The following is an 18,193-nucleotide window of genomic DNA, read 5'->3' on the forward strand; positions in this document are numbered from 1 at the left end:
AAAAGAGGCCATTTGGGTGGTCTGCGTTGTGCAGCCAAAATATACTTTTTATTTATAGTTTTTTTGCTTTATGTAGTAGAGGATTGAACTCAGCGACAGCGATCATAACAGCAAAACATGCTGAGCTGAGCAAGGGTATTTTAAACGTCAACTTTCTATAAAAAATAAGGTCTTTATTTAATATTTGCACAGGCTGGATTATCGACACCGCTGCCCATTTATGGTCTTAGTCTAGTTAAGTGCACAAGTAAAATCTTAGATGTGCCGATTTGGTCATCATGGCAACACTGAACATTGGCAAATTAGCGGAAACGGAATTGTAATAACCCCGTAGTAAAAAAATTATTTTTTCAATTTTTTGAATATTTGTAAACTCAAAATATAAAGTCTGGCATAGACTTAAGTAAATATATCACTTTTTCCGGTACAGTGTACAGTACAGTCAAATGGTTGAGTCAAATTTGATTTTGGTTCAAAATTTTATTGAGCCATAGAATCTGAGTTATTGAGCATTGTTGAATTGATCATAGAAGAGAAGAGTTGGAAGAGATTTGAAGGGTGAATTTTTATTACACCATGAAGTTCTATAATGCTATGGCCTTCTTAAAAACAGACTTTATTTAGACATTTATGCATCATTTATGGAATACAGAAAAAAATGAATAACTACTTATGTCAAAAAAATAGAAAAAGAAATCTGTACATTTGTAAAATCAAGAAGTAAAAATATGAAAAAATAAAGAATATAAATATATTGCGACAAAGGACAATGTAATATCACGTCCAAGTTAGTCGCAAAATGATATTCAGTCTTGTTATGTTCCAGTGAAATCAAAATGGGTGGTGGGTCTAGCAGGCCCTCATTAAAGTTAGTACCTTTAACTCTTCCTTCACCTTCCTACACCAATTCTTTTTCTTATCCTTATTCCATATTTATGTGATATCGGTAGGTACAATTTTCATTTTCCATTCTCCTCTATCATTCGTCTTCTCAGTTGTCACTCACTTCTTTCTCATTCACACAAATCCATCAATCGCTGTTTGAGTTTGCCTCTCCCTCTCCGTCCATCAATATTCATCCCTGACTTAATTTGCCTTTATGAGATTAATACCTCCACTTTACATGACCAATTGGCCATACCACCTTCATGCCACGCTAAGCTGCTAGTCCTCATCTTTTCCGCTACCTATCGGCGCTTCTTCCCGTAATAAGTATATTCATTCCAAGCCCGGTATCATCCTCCACTTTCATCGGTCAGCATTAAGGTGCGACCACACCGCTGCTTTAGAAACGGCGACGATACGGAATCGCAGTGACGCATCGTATTCGAACCCCGGCTCGTACCGCATTTTCCACAGATATTTGCTCAAAATACGCACACGGTACGAAATCATCAGTGACGCATCGTATCCGTACCGTTTTTTACCACGGGTTGGAAGTTCACATGCTGCTCAAAATACGCAAACGGCACGAAAACGCAGTGACTTTATTTATGGGACACGTCTTGCGTTTCCGTAACGTCGCCGTTATTTGAGCAGCGGTGTGGAGAGCATGCGGTAAAAACGGTACGGATACGATGCGTCACTGTGATTTCGTACCGTGTGCGTATTTTGAGCAGCGGTCTGTGGAGCATGCGGTAAAAATAGTACGAATACGATGCGTCACTGCGATTCCGTATCGTCACCGTTTTTTAAGCAGCGGCGGTGTGGTCGCACCTTTATTATGATCTATGAATACGGATCTCAGGATCGTCTTGTAGATTATCGCTGTCGCGATTTCATCCATCCTGCATTATTTTATTCCACATCACGATCGATTTTACCGTCATTTTGAATTCATAACTCAAGGTACCGGAATTTGGAGCAGACTGGTAGGTATGTATCATCTACTAAGGCAATATGGGAAAAACTGGATAGAATTCCGAAATCGCGTAATATTCTTTAAATTTTGGTTCCGCTAATTTTCAGACCCACACTTCCAGTTTTTCTTGCCATTTTTCCAGCCTGCTCTCAAGTGCATTATCGCGAAAAAGAATAAAGAACAGCATAAACCAGGGTGCTACCCCCTGTAAATTCGATGTCAAAACAGCCGGAACCAGGAGGTTCAAATACCTCGGACTAGCCGACACCTGCTCTAGACCTACCGCCACATTGAACTTTTCGGTGCCACGAATTTCAGACCGGACGTGAGTACTGGCTCTATCATACATCGTCTGAACAAACCGTACTTATCTCGCACTCCCTTCTCTCTCATACCTACACCATCACAGGAGCTTACGTAACTTACGTGGGTCCACAACTATAAACACCGGCGGCAAATTGTTTTGCTGTTGTCTTTATTACTTGCACGGTTGGCGATTACCTACGTGGAATCCGTAGTTCCCGACCAGGGGACCGATTTTTGAATCTCGAACGCATGAATTCGCCGTTCGAAAGTCTGTGGAAAACGACGTATGCTACGACTATCGAACGGCGAATTCATGCGTTCCAGATTCAAAAATCGGTCCCCAGCCATAAACCCAAATTGATTCATGTCCGGAATCTGGACAGACTTTGACCTCGAGGATTAACGGCTCGGACACGACATTGCGCAACTGCTGGCAGTGGTAGCGACAACCATAGGTTGGAGCGAGACACATCTATGAGGCCTTTCGTTGAACCTATAGTTTCCACCATCATCGCTACCAGTCACGTAAAGTCGTGGCCGAGCTCGAAGGGTCAAAGACACTTTGATTTTTACAGGCACTGTACGCTATGGAAGGCCGACCGAAGCCCAGCATGTCGCGCCGTCATGATGGCCTTAGATGCTATGAACATCGATGTGCGTGAAGTTGACGTCAATTTGGACAAGGGAGAACACAGGAGTGCTGAGATCACGGCGGTAAGTATCCTTATACCAGCAGACACTAATAAAATAGGTACCTACACAAAGACAGCAACAAATTTTCAGGAGTTAGCCAGAAACTTTCTAGTGAGCCAAGATGTCACTCGTATTTGCCTCTCAATATTTTACTTCTCTCTCACTCGCCATGGGCGTCGCAGCTTTTAACTTCCTCTAATTACTGTTTGTTTCACAGATGAACCCTCGTCAGACTTTACCAATTTTAAAAGACAAGGATTTGGTACTGTGCGACAGGTAACAAATCCTCCTTTATTATATGACATATCTACTCATGCTCTTATTCCCTTAGTTACTGAAATTGGTGTTCAATGTACTTGTACGGCATTCAAGAGATATGTCGGTCAAGCAATCGAATCTTGTCACTAAAATAAGGCGGCAAATTTGAAAAATATACGGCTCACCGGCCACTGCTCTTTACCTATAAAACTAATAGGTATTTTTTTCCCACTTACAGCAACGCCATAGCAACTTACATGGCCGCACGTTACGGCTCTGCAGCAGCTAACATGTTACTGCCTGCCGACCCAGCTGGCAGAGCTCTAGTAGAACAGTATATGCACTTCAACAGCAGTGTCCTCTATCCGCAGTATAAAGCTGCTTCAGTAAGTCAGACATAATCCCTTATTGTATAGCGGTCTCGTAGTGTCCTCAAGTTTACCTATAAGTAATACATAAGTTTCGTTTAGATGACCTTAAGATCCCTATTCCTTAGTTTCCCTACTTATAACAAAAAACACAAAAAATCAATGGCGCATTAAGCATTCCGAAAGGCATTCGTTTACACTCCAAATGCCCAGTTTGTGTAGTAAACGGTGTTTCTTAAAATTTTCAACTGTTTGCGCTCTGAGATTATACACTACCACACATCTGATGATCAATAGCATCAAGTTACATTTATTAACTAGGTTTAAGGTAAGAAGGTAACTCTCGCTGCAAAAGATAATGAAGTAGAAGCATACTAATTCCATCACATGTTTTTGCTCAGCTCCGCAGTGAGATTTTCGGTCGTTTAAAATATTAGATCTTAGTGAAATTATTACTTCCAGAATCCAATCCTCTACCAAAACGTTCGTGTAATCGCCATGCCCACTTTCTGCGAGATTCACTGCGCATACTACGATATGGAGAACATGCTGAAAGACCGGCCGTGGTTCAACAGGGGCAACTGGCCGTCGATGGGAGACATTATGCTAGCGGCCACTGCCAGCACTTTGCATATATTGGTGCCTATACAAAAGAAGAAGTAAGTAAATTAATACGTTGGGAAAAACCTTAATTTTAATCAATGAAGCAGCAAGGCAGAGACTTCCAGAAAAATATCTCCAACTTACAGAAAACTGGGTTTACCAAAATTAATATCACAAGATAATATAGGTAAGTACTGTAATGTTGGTGTGTTTGCTTAACTAGAGAAAATAATATGGATCTCTTAAACTACTGGGGCTTAGATCATCATCATCCTCCTTGCGTTATCCCGGCATTTACAAAGGCTCAAAGGAGCCTGGGGTCTGCTTTGAGGACTAATTCCAAGAATTGGCGTAGGCACTAGTTTACGAAAGCGACTGCCACCTGACCCGAATGGCCTTATTGGAATTAGCTTCCTCACGATGTTTTCCTTCACCGAAAAGCGACAAGCAAACCCGCGACCTCCGGATCGGAAGTAGCACGCTCTTTCCGGTAGCCTACCAGCGTTTCAAATGGAATAACATTTATCAACGATCGTCATTTTGAATCGGCACCCGGAAGTTTTAATATCACATAATATACATATGATCTCTTTGCGTTAAGATTTTAAGACATGTTTTTTGAACATTTACAGCCAAAAGTAACATTTTTTTTTTTATCTAACAGATATCCAAAATTGGCTTCATGGCTCTTCCGAATGTCCGAGCGCAATTTCTACATAACTGCCAATAAGAACGGTCTCGCCGAGTTCGCTAAGAGAATAAGTAAGTCCCTTAGCTATAGTCTGCTTAGCTTTTTACAAGCTTTTATTTACTTTCACGTGTCCCGTAGTTGTCTGTCTGTAATCATAATCAAAACTTGCAAGTTGAATTTGACCCACTTTCCGGTTTCCGATTGAGCTGAAATTTTGCACCACATATGTAAATCACGTGACAATGCAATATTATGGGATCATGGAGCTGATTTGATGATGGAGCAGAAACAACTCTGTAATGAAATATCATATCACCATCGAGTAAGGGGTTTTTAGAACGCTATGACTGTTATGAACGAAATGATTTTTTTGCGAAAAAACTTATGAAACTAGTAATCAATGCTTGATAAATGATAAAGCAAAAATGCAGCATAGGTACTCGCTTAGTCAATAGTGCAGGATTCAGAATTAGTTTATTAGGGAACGTGGTTTTAAATCTTTGTAGACTATATATTATAAATTAGAAAACGGAGGCGGTCCGGATCCGGTCCACCATTTAGGAAACCCTGCAATATTATAGTGTATGGAAGTAAATTTAAATGCTTTAATAGCTACATTAAGATAGGCAATTTACTTTGCTATTATGTTAATTAGTGTACGGTCAGCCAAGAAAGTAGTGTACCACGTTTCGACTCTATTTTTAAACACAAGGTAGAAAAAGAAAAGTGGTAAACCACTTTTTTGGCTGACAGTACAGTGTAAACCACCTTAGCACGATTTTCTGACTTCATGAAAGATTCAACAGATTAGTAGGTATCTTACATTCAATTTTTTTGTACCAGATGTTATAGAGAGTCACTCAATATTGAAAGAAACAACGCAAACGCAGGAGATTTATAAAGCGCCAACTCCTGAACCGAAACAAATGAAGCAGCAAGAAGGTAACTAACTATACTTTTACTCCCTTGTGACACAATTTACTGTTTTCACACTATCTACTGTTCATTCAATATAGTCTCCATACTACCAATACTTCAAACTACAAGGTCTTTTTTCCCAAAAAAAAAATGCAATTATGCCAATTATAATATTTACCTCTATGATTGTTGTACAAGTGCCCGAAAACGAATGTTGAAATTATATTGGCGATTATAGAGGCGATTCCCCGAATAATGGGCACGGGTAAAAGGGCAAGTGAATGATGATGAGGGGCGATTCGTACTATGCCTGCAAAATGGATAGTAAAATTTGCTTTTTGTTAACATTAGATCAAGGAGACAATAACGATACTGTAGTCGTCACGGAGGCGCGGAAGTCAGTTGACAAGCCGATTAAGTACAAAGGTATGTAACTCAAACTTTATTCAAATTGATGTTATTTTTGTGATGCCTAGACTGACCATAGAGACTTTTCTTATAGCCCTGCAGGAGTAAATGTTAAAACTAGATGAGAACTCGAAAACAAATTCTCAAATTGCAGGCAATTTTATCTGTCACTCTAATTACAGATTGAGAATTTCGGTTTCGTGGTAGGCCCTTTGCAATTAGTTTTGTAATGCTAATTCATTCTGTGACTATGGTCTATCGGAAAATTGGGGCTCCCGGGCCCAGGAGTCCTCTTGACATTTCTATCTGTTGTGCTAGACTATATTTTACTTTTGCTATAGTTAAGCCAAGGAAGGCCCTTCAAACGATAGTCATTCGTTCGAATTTTTATAGTACAATCATTATGAAATATTGAAAAAAGTACTTACATTTTGGTGAATTATTCCACTTACGTCACCTGCCAATTAGGTCAGATTTTATTTTTTCATACATCAAAATTTTAGAAATTCCATATAGGTCAGAAAATCAAAACCGCTGACGTAAGTGGAACATTTTAATGCCATTTTCGTCAGGTCCAATTAGGACAGAAATTTTTATTCCACTTATGTCAGTTTCCAGTTAGGACAGATATTTCTTATTCCAGCTACGTCTGATTACAGTTCTGTTAGAGAATCACATTGCCGATGGTCCCGGGTTCGAATCCCGGTAAGGGCATTTATTTGTGATGAACACGGATATTTGTTCCTGAGTCATGGATGTTTTCTATGTATATACGTTATGTATGTATATATATTAGGAATCGGATGAATTCCTGACTTTACCAGGATAAGCTGGTGGACCAGTCTAAGTGATTCCGGTGGACGGAATGGTCGAAACTGTATTTGTAGATATAACAGAGTCCAACTGTAGAGTCAGGTTAACATGCTGTCATTATTGGAGTGCAGTCAAGTCAGCCTGCTGTCATAACTGGAGTCCAGTTAGGTTAGCATGCTGTCAACACTGGTTTCCAGGTAGGTCAGTTTTTTGTTTGTCCACATTGGAATCCAATTAGGTCAGAGATGACCTAGATGGAACAAATTTTTTTCTGACCTAATTGGCAGGTGACGTAAGTGGAATAATTCTTTTGGTGCCGTGACCAGGATATATGTTCGGCTTCTTGTCTGCATTTTGTTGATTTTTATACCTTCTTAATTAAAGTACATGTTTCTAATGTCACATTATGTAGCGTTAACAAACAACCCCTCTTCCCATTCATTTCCAAAACGATTTCTATTTTACGGGTTTATTTATAAATTAATATGAGAAGTGTTTTTAATACCTAGGTACTATCTTTATAATGCATTTAGTAACGACACGACGCTCCTATATCTTAGCTGTTTTTTTAATAATGACTCTAATGAGTCATTTCTACTCTTTTAGGTTGCACTATAAAGGTCAAATCTAAGATCTACCAGGCAGGACCGACTTGAACAAACCTTTGTTTGTGCTAGGTGACCGATGTTGTTATCTCGCGGACTTGCAAGACCTTCGTAACCCAAGCCCCAAGCCTAAACCTGAATGAGGGAGATCGGCTACCCATATTTACAAAATGAAGACCAAGTTTAATTTGGAAGAACAGTTTCAGACATAATTACTTTTAAATCGGGACTTAATCGCATAAACATATTAAACTGACCTCCAACGTTTCAGGGACGGTGTTGTCCCCGCGGTCTCGGAGAAGACAGATCGGAGATCAGCGATTAACTCCCGATTTAAAAGTAATTATGTGTAATAATCTTGAAAGCTTAAACCAGAGTTTCAGATATATTTATAAATGTGTAAGCATATTTTGTCAAAATGTTTTTTAGTGTCTGGTATTCTTGTTATTTAACATGGTTCTCATATTATTCAAGTCTTTGTGAAATTGCTTGTAACAATATTTAATGAAGTATAATAAATTTTTAAGAAATTGAAATGATTTGGCTTTTTTAATGAGTATGTTGGAGTTGATATATTATAGGAATTAATGTAATATTTATTTATTTATTTAATCTTTATTGCACAACAATATAAGGTACAAATGGCGAACTTAATTCCTCAAGGCATTCTCTACCAGTCAACCAATGGACTAAACCAGAAAGATTAAGTAGGTGCAGTGATATTTATACAAATTAGTGCGTCCGAGAGAGACAGTCAATTTATTTTTACAAGACATTTTTTTAGACTTGAATGAATCATACGATAGTACTTTTTATTATACTGTGCTTGAATTATGTTTAAACAGGTACAGTAGAATAAAATTCATTTACATACACATTTAAGCAAACAAAAATATATGAACACGACTAATGTTATGAGACGAGCATAAAAGTGTGTTCAGAAATTGACGTTGACTTAAAAGTGAAGAAAACCTGGCAAAGAAAGAGCACAAATTAAAAAGTGGCAACATCGTAGTGTCGTCTCTTTCAGATATTGAGATGGGTGTGAGATTTTTTTTTTTTGGGATTTTATGGCCTGGTTACGAGACCTTTAAGCCAAGTCTTTAATTTTATATATAATTATAATAAGTCACTGGTTGACACTGCACTATTGTTATGATTAAGTTATTAAAGATTTATCACTGTATTTTTAATGAACTTATAAATTGGCTTGTATGTTTAAACGACTTTTAGTAGAATATTCGAGACAAGGCGATGTTGCCACTTTTTAATCACTCTTTATTTGTCAGACTAAGTATATAAACAAACTCTTCTCTAGAACGACTACTATAATATCATTTTCTTGTTTTTCAATGTGATTTTTAAGAATAGGGACTCAAAGATTAGGAACAACGAAATACGACATGTGTCTTGCATAATTAAGAATCTAAATTTATTTAACTTAAAACTTTACAGCATGGTAATATCATAATATGATTGATAGTAATTTGATTTGTCTCTAATAGTGTTTGTCCCATTGGTATAGTTTTCCAGGGGTGGGTGCAACGGTTGCCGCCTTTTTGGGAGCACTGAAAAAAAAACATACAATTTTCGAGAAATCTTTGGATGAATAGTTCTTGGCTCAAACTCAATAGGCTTTATCCTTCTTTTTCAGTTTCCATAGAGAGTATTCATAGCAATACCCTATACTATACTTTCAGTATGAAGTCCAGCTGTATTAGCCCTAAATTGATTATGATGAAATTCATGAAGCTAGCCATTATTGTTGGCAACATTCTATTTTATAAAATTTATCATGTGAGGGATAGAACAAATCAAATACTAACATACTATTCCTGGAAGAGGGTTAAAATAACCCTTGCACAATCTGTACTGTCATAATCACTGCAAAGTTAGTTAAATTGGTCTAAAAGCATAATCATATTAGTCACATACCCCTTGTCTGAGCTAGCTTCAATGAGCACTTTAGTGACATCTATCGGCGGAACAACGTCGCGGCGCGCGTCTCTTGTGTAGTAGTAATTCTGGGAGTGTCTGGAAAAGATAAATATTTATTTAACGCTTTTTTTCATAAAAGTGATAAAATAGTCTTGTGTCATATTGGTACCAAATTTCAGCTCTCTAGTACTAATGCTAATAGTCACTGAGAGTATCCGCAGACGGACGGACGGACAGACATTGCAAAACTATTTCCTAGTTGACTACGGAACCCTAAAAAAACTGTATGCAGTCAACCAAACAAAACTCTGAAATACCATTTCAACAAAAATTATTTGGTAACAAAGCGTCGGAAGTATTGCATTTAAGTAATTTTGAATTAATAATGAAGAATGTGGACACTATGAAATGAAAATATGGATACAACGAAATCGTCATTTCAAAAAATCGAAATAAGATGTCATATATTAAAGAAAAAAAAAAAGAAAAATGACGAGCACCACCAGTGGTGAAGGCCGGATTCGAACCGGCGTCTTTTAGCAATCCGGGCCAAACGCCATCACCCCTAGGCCACCTCGCCACAGCGGAAGCCGTCGAAATTTCTCTTCTATATCGTCATTTCAATTTGTTGTTCGAAAACAAAGCAGACAACTTACTTGTGAGCAACACCATCGGGGATTGCTGGTGGTGGTTGGGTCCTGTCAGCCAGGAACGGCTCGAACCTCAAGGCATTAGTATGCGATCGCTATAAATAATAAATATAAAGAAGTTATTCATCAACATTGATTCAGATTACATAATAAGAAAAACAATCAAGAAAGTACTTACGCCAAGCAAGAAATTCCTTAATGCTTGCAATATTGGTGAAATATCACGCACAGCCACCTTAGCTTTACTCATTTTTGATGTTTTTCAAACAATTTTGAGAATAAAATACGAATATCTAGTAAAAGGAAATTTTATAACCTTAACTTGTGTCAATGTCAGATTGACGTTGTAGTGACAGTTCACATTTTCGGTTTACGTTTAGTTTTTGCTTTGGATTTCCCTGGATTTCGTCTTCAAAAATAAATTTAACCCTTTCAATGTTAAGAAGCAGGATGTTTTTACAGATGCATAGTATACTATATATAGTAGTAGGAAAATATTATAGACGGTCAATCAAATCTTCTCACTAATATGGGCGCGAAATTCAAATATTCTATGGACGATTATTATTTATACAAAATAGTGATCAGGATGATGGTTCGAGAAAAGTTAATAAAAATATTGATCTAAGCACGTGGCGTTTATTATTTGTTTGTGTTAGTTTGTTAGTACAAAAAGGCACAAAATTCATATTTTCTATTGGACGGTAACAATACAGTGACTAAATTTGCCGTGTTTAGGGTTCCCTAACAAAAAGGTACAAAACGAACCCTTAAGTTGAGACTCTATTATCCGTCTGTCTGTCTGTCAGTCTGTCATTTTCTACTGGCGGAAATGGCTTGACAGACAAAAATAACTGTCTTAATTTTTGCTGAATGGCTTGATAGACTGTAATTATACATTATTTAGAGACTTTTATATTTTCTTAATTTCTCGATCAATATCTATTATATTTCTATCTCAATCAATTTCTATTTCAAAGCAGCAGTTCTCAAAGTTTTTGTAACGACTGTTTAAAATTAATGCAAACAGAGGCCTCGCGGATCAAGGGCTTTGAGAATGGCTGGCTTTATGTTTTCATTCTTAAGACCTAAATAATAATCCTAGTATCGTTCTGACTGTTCTGAGGTTGGTTCAGGTTGTAGTCTCCGGCGACGACCGGCATCGAGAGAATGCGCACGATGGCTTCGCACTCCCTGAAGATTTAGTTTCTCACGACGCATCCTTTGAGAGCGCACACGACGCTTCCCGATTATAGGACTGAATGAGTCGAGGTTGTGCTCGTAATCTTGGCTGATTTCTGAAATGCGATATATTTTTATTAACTATTGGGATTTAAGGAGGGTGGCTTGCGAGATTTCAAAAGTTATACCAACATTTACTTCTTATCATAATAGAAAAATCCTATATGATATTGATATTGATATTATTTATTTCATAAAATTACATTGCTTTATACATTAGTATATGTTAATATGTGTAAGTATAAGATAATTAAGCGCGGATCCAGCTTCGTGCCCAGGGGGGGGGGTCACGTGGTAAAGGCCCAGGCCCCAGGGGCGGGGGGGATCAGGTGGTCTATTTGTATGGCCAACCTAGGCTCCAGGGCATGAAGATAATTTCATTATGGACCCAAATTGCACATAATTTAAATGTTCAATTACCTTCATCTAGCAACTTCGACATTTTTCTGTGAAATCCCCGCGCAAGATCTGGATAGTCTCGACTCGCTCTTGAAGCTGCATGTGGAGAATCTGGATAATCTCTGTTGGATCTGGCAACTTCCTGCACCGGGTCCTGATACTCATGAGGTATAAGTGAATTCAGCAGTCTTTGGGACTTTTTGAAGTACCCCAAGGCCACGTATTCTGGCTCGGTTGCATATGTTTTTTCGCCACTCAAACACTAAAGAAACAAAACAAACCATCTTTATTAAATTGAATGAATACCTGCTTGCTGTAGGACTCATGTCTTTAAAGGAAGTTGAAATCATAAATACTGATAGTTGGGTTGAGTTTCTAAACCTTCCGTTTTGGCTACGCCATTGTTTAAAATGTTCTTCACAAGTTTTACAACACACATACCGTGCTAATTAAACACGAAGAAATTAAATTTCAACGCGCATCCATCACACCATAGAGGAAATATAACAGACACGTTTGTTGATGATACCTCAATTGCGGCTAAGATGACGAGGAGCAACCTCCACCAAACGGCCATCACGCGTCTATTTAAGATTCTGAATAAAAGAAAATCGCTGTCTTTGTAGAAAACATGATGCTCGGAATAGGGTAGGGCTTCATTGTGAAAAGAAACATATATATTTTCAGTTGTGCCGACTAGTCCCCGATTAGTTGGGAAGGCCGACTATTCGGCCACATTTGTAGCCGGAGATAAATCGAAAATTGTACTGAATTTAGTCGAAAATGATGCTCTAGCCGATCAACCGACTCAAGCGCCGAGTAGTCGGTAGTCGACCTGGTCGGTATATCCCTAGTTTTCTGAGTTTTCAGCCAATATAATATAGTATCAGTCCTTATATAGCATCAGGTGAACAATTCAAACAGTGGGATGGACTGGCTTAATTCTGGTTGCGATTTTCAACCTGGATAGACTTATGAACTGAAGCCCCACCCTAAATAACAACACTCGTCAAATTGGATCGCTCGTGCCGGACAATGATGTTTTGTTTACATTTTCATGACTGTAAACAAACATTGTGTTATGACCTGTCTTATTTCAAGTTCCACGTTAAGGCATTCGATTCAGATATTCTTTTACTTTTCAGTTTTTACCATATACCTGGTCTTCACACGAACACAATGTGTGTTTAGCCTTTGCAAACAATTCGGGCCCATTTTTGTGCGATCTCTCCATCTAGGCTCAAAAAAACATTCGCTAAAACTCGGAACTATAGATGATTAACACGAATAGAATATCAGGAAGTCTACACGTCTCAATATATGCTCCTAACCTAAATTCTTAGAAACACAACTAATGAACGAATAACTAATTAAGAAGAGCATGTAAACCGCAAAAATCCACGTCGTCCTATCTTCTTTGAAGTCTACTAACTATAGTAATAATTTTTTATTTGGTAATCATATAAAAAAAACTATAAAAGTTTTACCTAGATATACTACTACATATCGTATGCCTAACGCTCAGCACTACAGTGATGCCTGATCGTATCCGTCTAAAATTGCCTGTACACGAAACAAACAGATGATAGAGTGCTATCAAAGTGCTATCAATTATCTAGGGTCAACTGGGTAAACAAATGAAGACAACACGAGTCCATAAAACTGGTTAAAGTCGGTTTGCTTGACCGTCTTCTGTGCTACAATAAATTATGTGGCATGTCATTGTTCGAGAGAGAGTTTAGATATCGGTAGTAGGTAGATGGTCTATTTATAATCAGTTACTGCGTCGGCGACGTTGCTTTGCTTTTAATATGAGCTAGGTTTGAACATGAAATATACTGTAAGAGAAGTACTTGTTTAAATTTGAGTTATTAAACTAAAGGACCTGTATAAAATTTGATTTGATTTATAAGGTGTCCAAGGTGGTTAAAAACTTGGCAATTTGTCTTCGGGTCACTCTTGTTGTCTAAATAAATACATTGAAGGGATAGCTATCTAGGATTGGTTAGTCAAAAAAATAGTTAATCCCAAAAACTGATACCCAAATAGATGCAGCTGTATGATAGATGAGCTTCTTTGCTGGGTTTCTGTCATGATACCATACCATATTTAAAATATTGAAGTCTGTTAAAATCAATATTACCTCAAGGCCATCACTGTAAGTTGTAATTTATCTTCTCGTTTTTTAATGTAATCTTTTGATCACTTAATATTAGACGCAAAGATCATCGAATCAGTATCCGGTTCCATACCGCTTGCTAATATAGTATATTTCAGTTGTTTGTTGTTTCCCTTATCATTATTATCTATATTTCGCATGTCCTATAGGTAGATTTATTACTCATCCCTCACTCACCTCCTTCAACTTTTAACTTCACCAACTCCTAACAATCCTAATATCCTCTTCCTCCTATACGTTTCGTTGTTATTTAGATTTACTGATGAGACCACTACACTTTTCTGTTTAGTGTCACTCTTTTTTTAAATAATCTACAGCTACTACTTAATAGGCATAAGTAGTAAGTAAAACGATATGTAATCACCCCAATGCACCACCTAAGACCCAACGGCAGACCACACGACCGACCCTTGCCTTAACTACCACTTACCGTTCAATAAACCAAATAAAACCAGAATTGCTATTTTCTTGACCCCCAATGTCCTTTTATCACGAGAGATGTTTACAGTTAATAGTCTGTGAACCGGTTTAAATTGGATGGATTCGCAAGTAATTTCTTATCAGAAAGTATGTTCCATTTAGGGATCGTTCGTGCTGATAATAGGTAGCTATTGTGCTATAAATGTGAGAACTGTTATCTATCCCCTCTCCCCTTTCATTAATTTTGTGGTAATATAGGTATTATGTATAAAGATTGCTTTGTACATAAGTATGTGCTATTTCAGCAAAAATCGGTTAGAAGTTGTAAGTACCTATACCATACCTGACTATGATAATATAACCTGCTTATGAATACGATGTATGTTCCTACTGTTCCTACATATAAAAAAAGTAATCTAAGGCTGGGCGCACACGGAGGCGACAGTTGCACGGCGACATCTTTTGTCTCTGTCGTTACTATATGCGTCCAAGACAAAGACAAAAAATGTCGCCGTGCAACTGTCGCCTCCGTGTGCGCCCAGGGTAATGAAATAAAGTCACGGAATCCTAATATTAAAACTAGTTTCACACTTTGCAGTTTGAACGTTAGCGTGTGGTTGTGGTGTGATTATGTGATAATTGCCTGCAATAAAGTTGCATAAATTTATTATGAGACTTATACAATATTTTGGTTGGTTAATTAAGAAATAGGTACTTAAAAGCGTTACCGTGAGGTATCTTGTTTAGTGGCGGTTGCACGTTATTTATTAGCAATGAGACATGGATACCTATGGCAGTTATATGCTACTATGGTAGCTGTTGATTATGCAATTCGTGGAAGAGGGTGTGCTTCCAGGGGTTTTACTCGGTTACAAACCGAGTAAAACCCAAAATGTTTTATCAGTTTAATTATATGATTTATAGGTACTTGTTTTCTGTTCTTACCTTTAGTAGTAGTAGTAGTAGTAATATACTTTGTTGTACAAAGATAAGAACACACACAGTAAAGAAAAAAAGAACACACACATCATTTGTACAAAGGCGAACTTATCCCATTAAGGGATTTCTTCCAGTTAACCTTAGAGCCTTTAAAGTCGAATCTAAAATGTCTTAAGTGGAGATCACAAGCCTTAATTGCCTGTGCAGATTATTTAAGTGAAGTAAACCACTTATAACAACTGTACAGCAAAGAGAGCGATATTGGTATTCTACGACTCTGGCGTTTGCTCTTATCGTTTATGGATATCTCCATGACCTCTTTAGATCCCATGTAATGACGTAAGTAAACTATGGAATACTTATGTTATGACCATGGTATCACTGATAAGCACGTTTTCGTGTATGATCATGTTATAAACAATTCACCACAGTGAAACCAATTTAAAAATATATATTATAGTAACTGTACCCAGTATAGTACCTATACTTTATATTATCAGTACCTAGTACCTGCACTGTGCACTGAAAGGGTTAACATGTTAATTATAATTAAGGATTTAATTAATTAATCACCAAAATCCTTCTTTATCGTGTAATTGACCGCAAAATAAAGGAAATTTACTCATCGAGGCCTATTTCCACGGATGTGAAAATGTTTTGCCCTTGAATTGACCAATAGAATGATGTATTATACTGGAGTAGAAAACATAAACAGTACGATCTAAGATCACAAGGGCACTGATAGTATATGTAGGAAAAGTAAATTTACTGTTTTTTATTCTCATTATAATAGGACGACCAGTGGGACGTGAGTGGGACCAAATATTATTTAAATAAAAATTCTACTGAGCACCTAACTCTCAAACATCACCGATGAACTAAACGCAAACTGTCATCTTATTTTTAACAAATGTCAAACTTTTGGCGGGACAGGACAGATCGTCATGAGAAATGGTGAAATGTAAATAGGTATTTGTTATACACAAAATAATATTTTTGACTATGCTTTAAAGCTGTTGACCGGACACACGCCGAGAGAATGTAAACACATGAAAAGTGCGGCCTTATTTAGAACATGTGATAACATAATTCGTTTATAGTTCTACTACCAAGCACGCGATAAGTGGTGTCAAAGTTGAGGTGCTGTTTCAATGGATAATACAATAAATAGGAAGATGTTGATAGTCTCCGACCAGTTTCAGTCCGCTCCTCAGAGTGGTCAAAGAGCCTGAATTATAATATTTGTTTAAATAGTACTAGTTTTTTTAGTCTTTTGTCATAAAAATGCCACCTGTTGCAATACAAGATGAGGTAAGTTGTATTTGGTTATACTTCCGTATCCATTAATGTTTTCATATTATAAGTAGTCTAAATATCGTGCATATTTTTTTTAAATTTTGACTGTTTTTAAATATTAGTTTATTACAAAATTTTCAAATAATTTTAGTTCAACCTGTTTCTTTATATCTTTACCTATTTAGGAATTTCATTTAATTTTTCCCCCTCTCAAGTCTTTTATTTTATACTGGTTAATTGAATTCAGCTATATAAAGATATTATCTATCAATCGTGTTACAGTACATATTCTCAGTGGCAAACAAAACAACCACGGTCTGCCTGATAATGTTACAGCAACTCAAAGAGTGTAACACCCCATTAGAAAATTGTACACTCCCTTTTGGTGTGTTTTGGTTATACATATACTAGTTCAGCAGGACCTCAATTTTCACATGAACAATTTCAGCCACCCAAAACCAAGTTGCGGGTCGCAATCATCGGCCAGAGCACATTTGCCGCCGAGGTGTTCAAGCTACTAGTTAAAGATGGCCATGAAATTGTCGGAGTTTTCACAGTCCTGGATAAGGGAAACCGGGAGGATCCTCTTGGTAAGTTTTAAAAACTTAGTATTGCCTTTCATGTGTATGGCTTGACAAAAATGTGTCTTGCAATTATGATCTGGAAGGTAAAAAAAAACCATACTAATATTATAAATGATGGAGAGTGACATAGGCTACTTTTTGTCTCTTTCTAACACGAGCGAAGCTGTGGGCAAAAGCTAGGATGTTAAAAATTGTGCAATGACAGGAAGTATTCATTTTAATATTTTTTATTAAATAGTATAAATTGGCAGGGGACTATCAAGTGTCATGGAATTAAAAAATCTAATTGATAATAAAACTAAGTGAATGCAATAATGTCTGATAATAACCTAGTAGTGGTCCGATTTTCATGAAACGTGGCTAAGAACACTCCCGACTAACTCAGCTTTCAAACAAAAAAGAATTAAATCTAAATTGGTTCATCCATTCGGGTGCTACGATGCCACAGACAGACAGACACACACACAGACAGACTCATCAAACTTATAACACCCCGTCGTTTTTGCGTTGGGGGATAAAAAAAATAACAATACACAGTTATACTTTTAGTAACTTAAATATACAGTTTAATTCTGTATGTATTTAATTTTATTATATGTATGTTTTTTTTTACAGCCACAATTGCTGCACAAAATGGTAAACCAGTGTACAAATACAAGACATGGCGAGTGAAAGGACAAGTCATACCGGAAATCTTAGAAGAATATAAAACAGTAAGTTTATAATATTTCTCGAAATACACACTGTGTAACATGAAAAAACCCAATAATTTTATCAGTGTATTCCTGGGGCCCATTTCTCAAAATTGAAAGTTACAAGCTGAAGTCTCTTTCCAAGTTGTCATATTAGACAAAAACGTCTAATGACTACCGCTTGTCCTTCCTATACAAAATGTTGTAGCTTTGAGAAATGGGCTCCTGATCCTATTTTAATACTAAAATGTCATATTAAGTTTTCTTGGAAATCACCTAGTTTTAGAGTTATTAACAGTGAAAAAAATCTTATTATTGTTAATCAGTACA

At 37.0% G+C, this 18,193-nt stretch overlaps 4 protein-coding genes across 8 annotated transcripts in view; 2 read left to right on the forward strand and 2 right to left on the reverse strand.

Moving 5' to 3' along the window:
- Nucleotides 1-660: 660 nt before the first annotated feature.
- On the forward strand, nucleotides 661-8,075 carry LOC125236621 (glutathione S-transferase 1-like). Of its 3 annotated transcripts, none has more exons than XM_048143489.1 (10): nucleotides 661-868; nucleotides 2,004-2,186; nucleotides 2,743-2,881; nucleotides 3,078-3,136; nucleotides 3,357-3,504; nucleotides 3,949-4,145; nucleotides 4,754-4,851; nucleotides 5,624-5,722; nucleotides 6,050-6,124; nucleotides 7,597-8,075. In XM_048143489.1, exons 1-10 carry the CDS (start codon nucleotides 837-839, stop codon nucleotides 7,665-7,667), a joined length of 1,101 nt encoding a protein of 366 aa, XP_047999446.1. In that variant the 5' UTR covers nucleotides 661-836; the 3' UTR covers nucleotides 7,668-8,075. The 3 variants fall into 3 exon arrangements, with proteins under 3 accessions (XP_047999446.1, XP_047999447.1, XP_047999448.1); XM_048143490.1 differs by having other exon boundaries at nucleotides 7,526-7,657; XM_048143491.1 differs by lacking the exon at nucleotides 2,004-2,186 and having other exon boundaries at nucleotides 7,597-8,071.
- Nucleotides 8,076-8,930: 855 nt separating this feature from the next.
- LOC125236589 (NADH dehydrogenase [ubiquinone] 1 alpha subcomplex subunit 7-like) lies at nucleotides 8,931-10,453 on the reverse strand. The gene is made up of 4 exons (XM_048143447.1): nucleotides 10,291-10,453; nucleotides 10,119-10,207; nucleotides 9,460-9,558; nucleotides 8,931-9,092 (listed from the first exon to the last, which is right to left on the reverse strand). The coding sequence occupies exons 1-4, from the start codon at nucleotides 10,360-10,362 to the stop codon at nucleotides 9,023-9,025; spliced, it is 330 nt and encodes a 109-aa protein (XP_047999404.1). The 5' UTR covers nucleotides 10,363-10,453; the 3' UTR covers nucleotides 8,931-9,022.
- Nucleotides 10,454-10,737: 284 nt separating this feature from the next.
- On the reverse strand, nucleotides 10,738-13,281 carry LOC125236652. 3 transcript variants are annotated; one of them, XM_048143538.1, is made up of 3 exons: nucleotides 13,241-13,281; nucleotides 11,775-12,015; nucleotides 10,738-11,410 (listed from the first exon to the last, which is right to left on the reverse strand). In XM_048143538.1, the coding sequence occupies exons 2-3, from the start codon at nucleotides 11,794-11,796 to the stop codon at nucleotides 11,214-11,216; spliced, it is 219 nt and encodes a 72-aa protein (XP_047999495.1). In that variant the 5' UTR covers nucleotides 11,797-12,015; nucleotides 13,241-13,281; the 3' UTR covers nucleotides 10,738-11,213. The 3 variants fall into 3 exon arrangements, with proteins under 3 accessions (XP_047999495.1, XP_047999493.1, XP_047999494.1); XM_048143536.1 differs by lacking the exon at nucleotides 13,241-13,281 and adding an exon at nucleotides 12,913-13,222; XM_048143537.1 differs by lacking the exon at nucleotides 13,241-13,281 and adding an exon at nucleotides 12,283-12,887.
- Nucleotides 13,282-16,271: 2,990 nt separating this feature from the next.
- LOC125236419 (cytosolic 10-formyltetrahydrofolate dehydrogenase) overlaps nucleotides 16,272-18,193 on the forward strand; it is a 29,003-nt gene continuing 27,081 nt past the window's right edge. Inside the window, exons 1-3 of the mRNA XM_048143213.1 lie at nucleotides 16,272-16,602; nucleotides 17,036-17,177; nucleotides 17,787-17,884. Coding sequence (XP_047999170.1) covers nucleotides 16,576-16,602; nucleotides 17,036-17,177; nucleotides 17,787-17,884 — 267 coding nt within the window. The 5' untranslated portion in view covers nucleotides 16,272-16,575. The remainder of the gene's footprint in view (nucleotides 16,603-17,035; nucleotides 17,178-17,786; nucleotides 17,885-18,193) is intronic.

This window comes from Leguminivora glycinivorella, chromosome 19, assembly GCF_023078275.1.
Source record: "Leguminivora glycinivorella isolate SPB_JAAS2020 chromosome 19, LegGlyc_1.1, whole genome shotgun sequence".
NCBI lineage: Eukaryota > Metazoa > Arthropoda > Insecta > Lepidoptera > Tortricidae > Leguminivora > Leguminivora glycinivorella.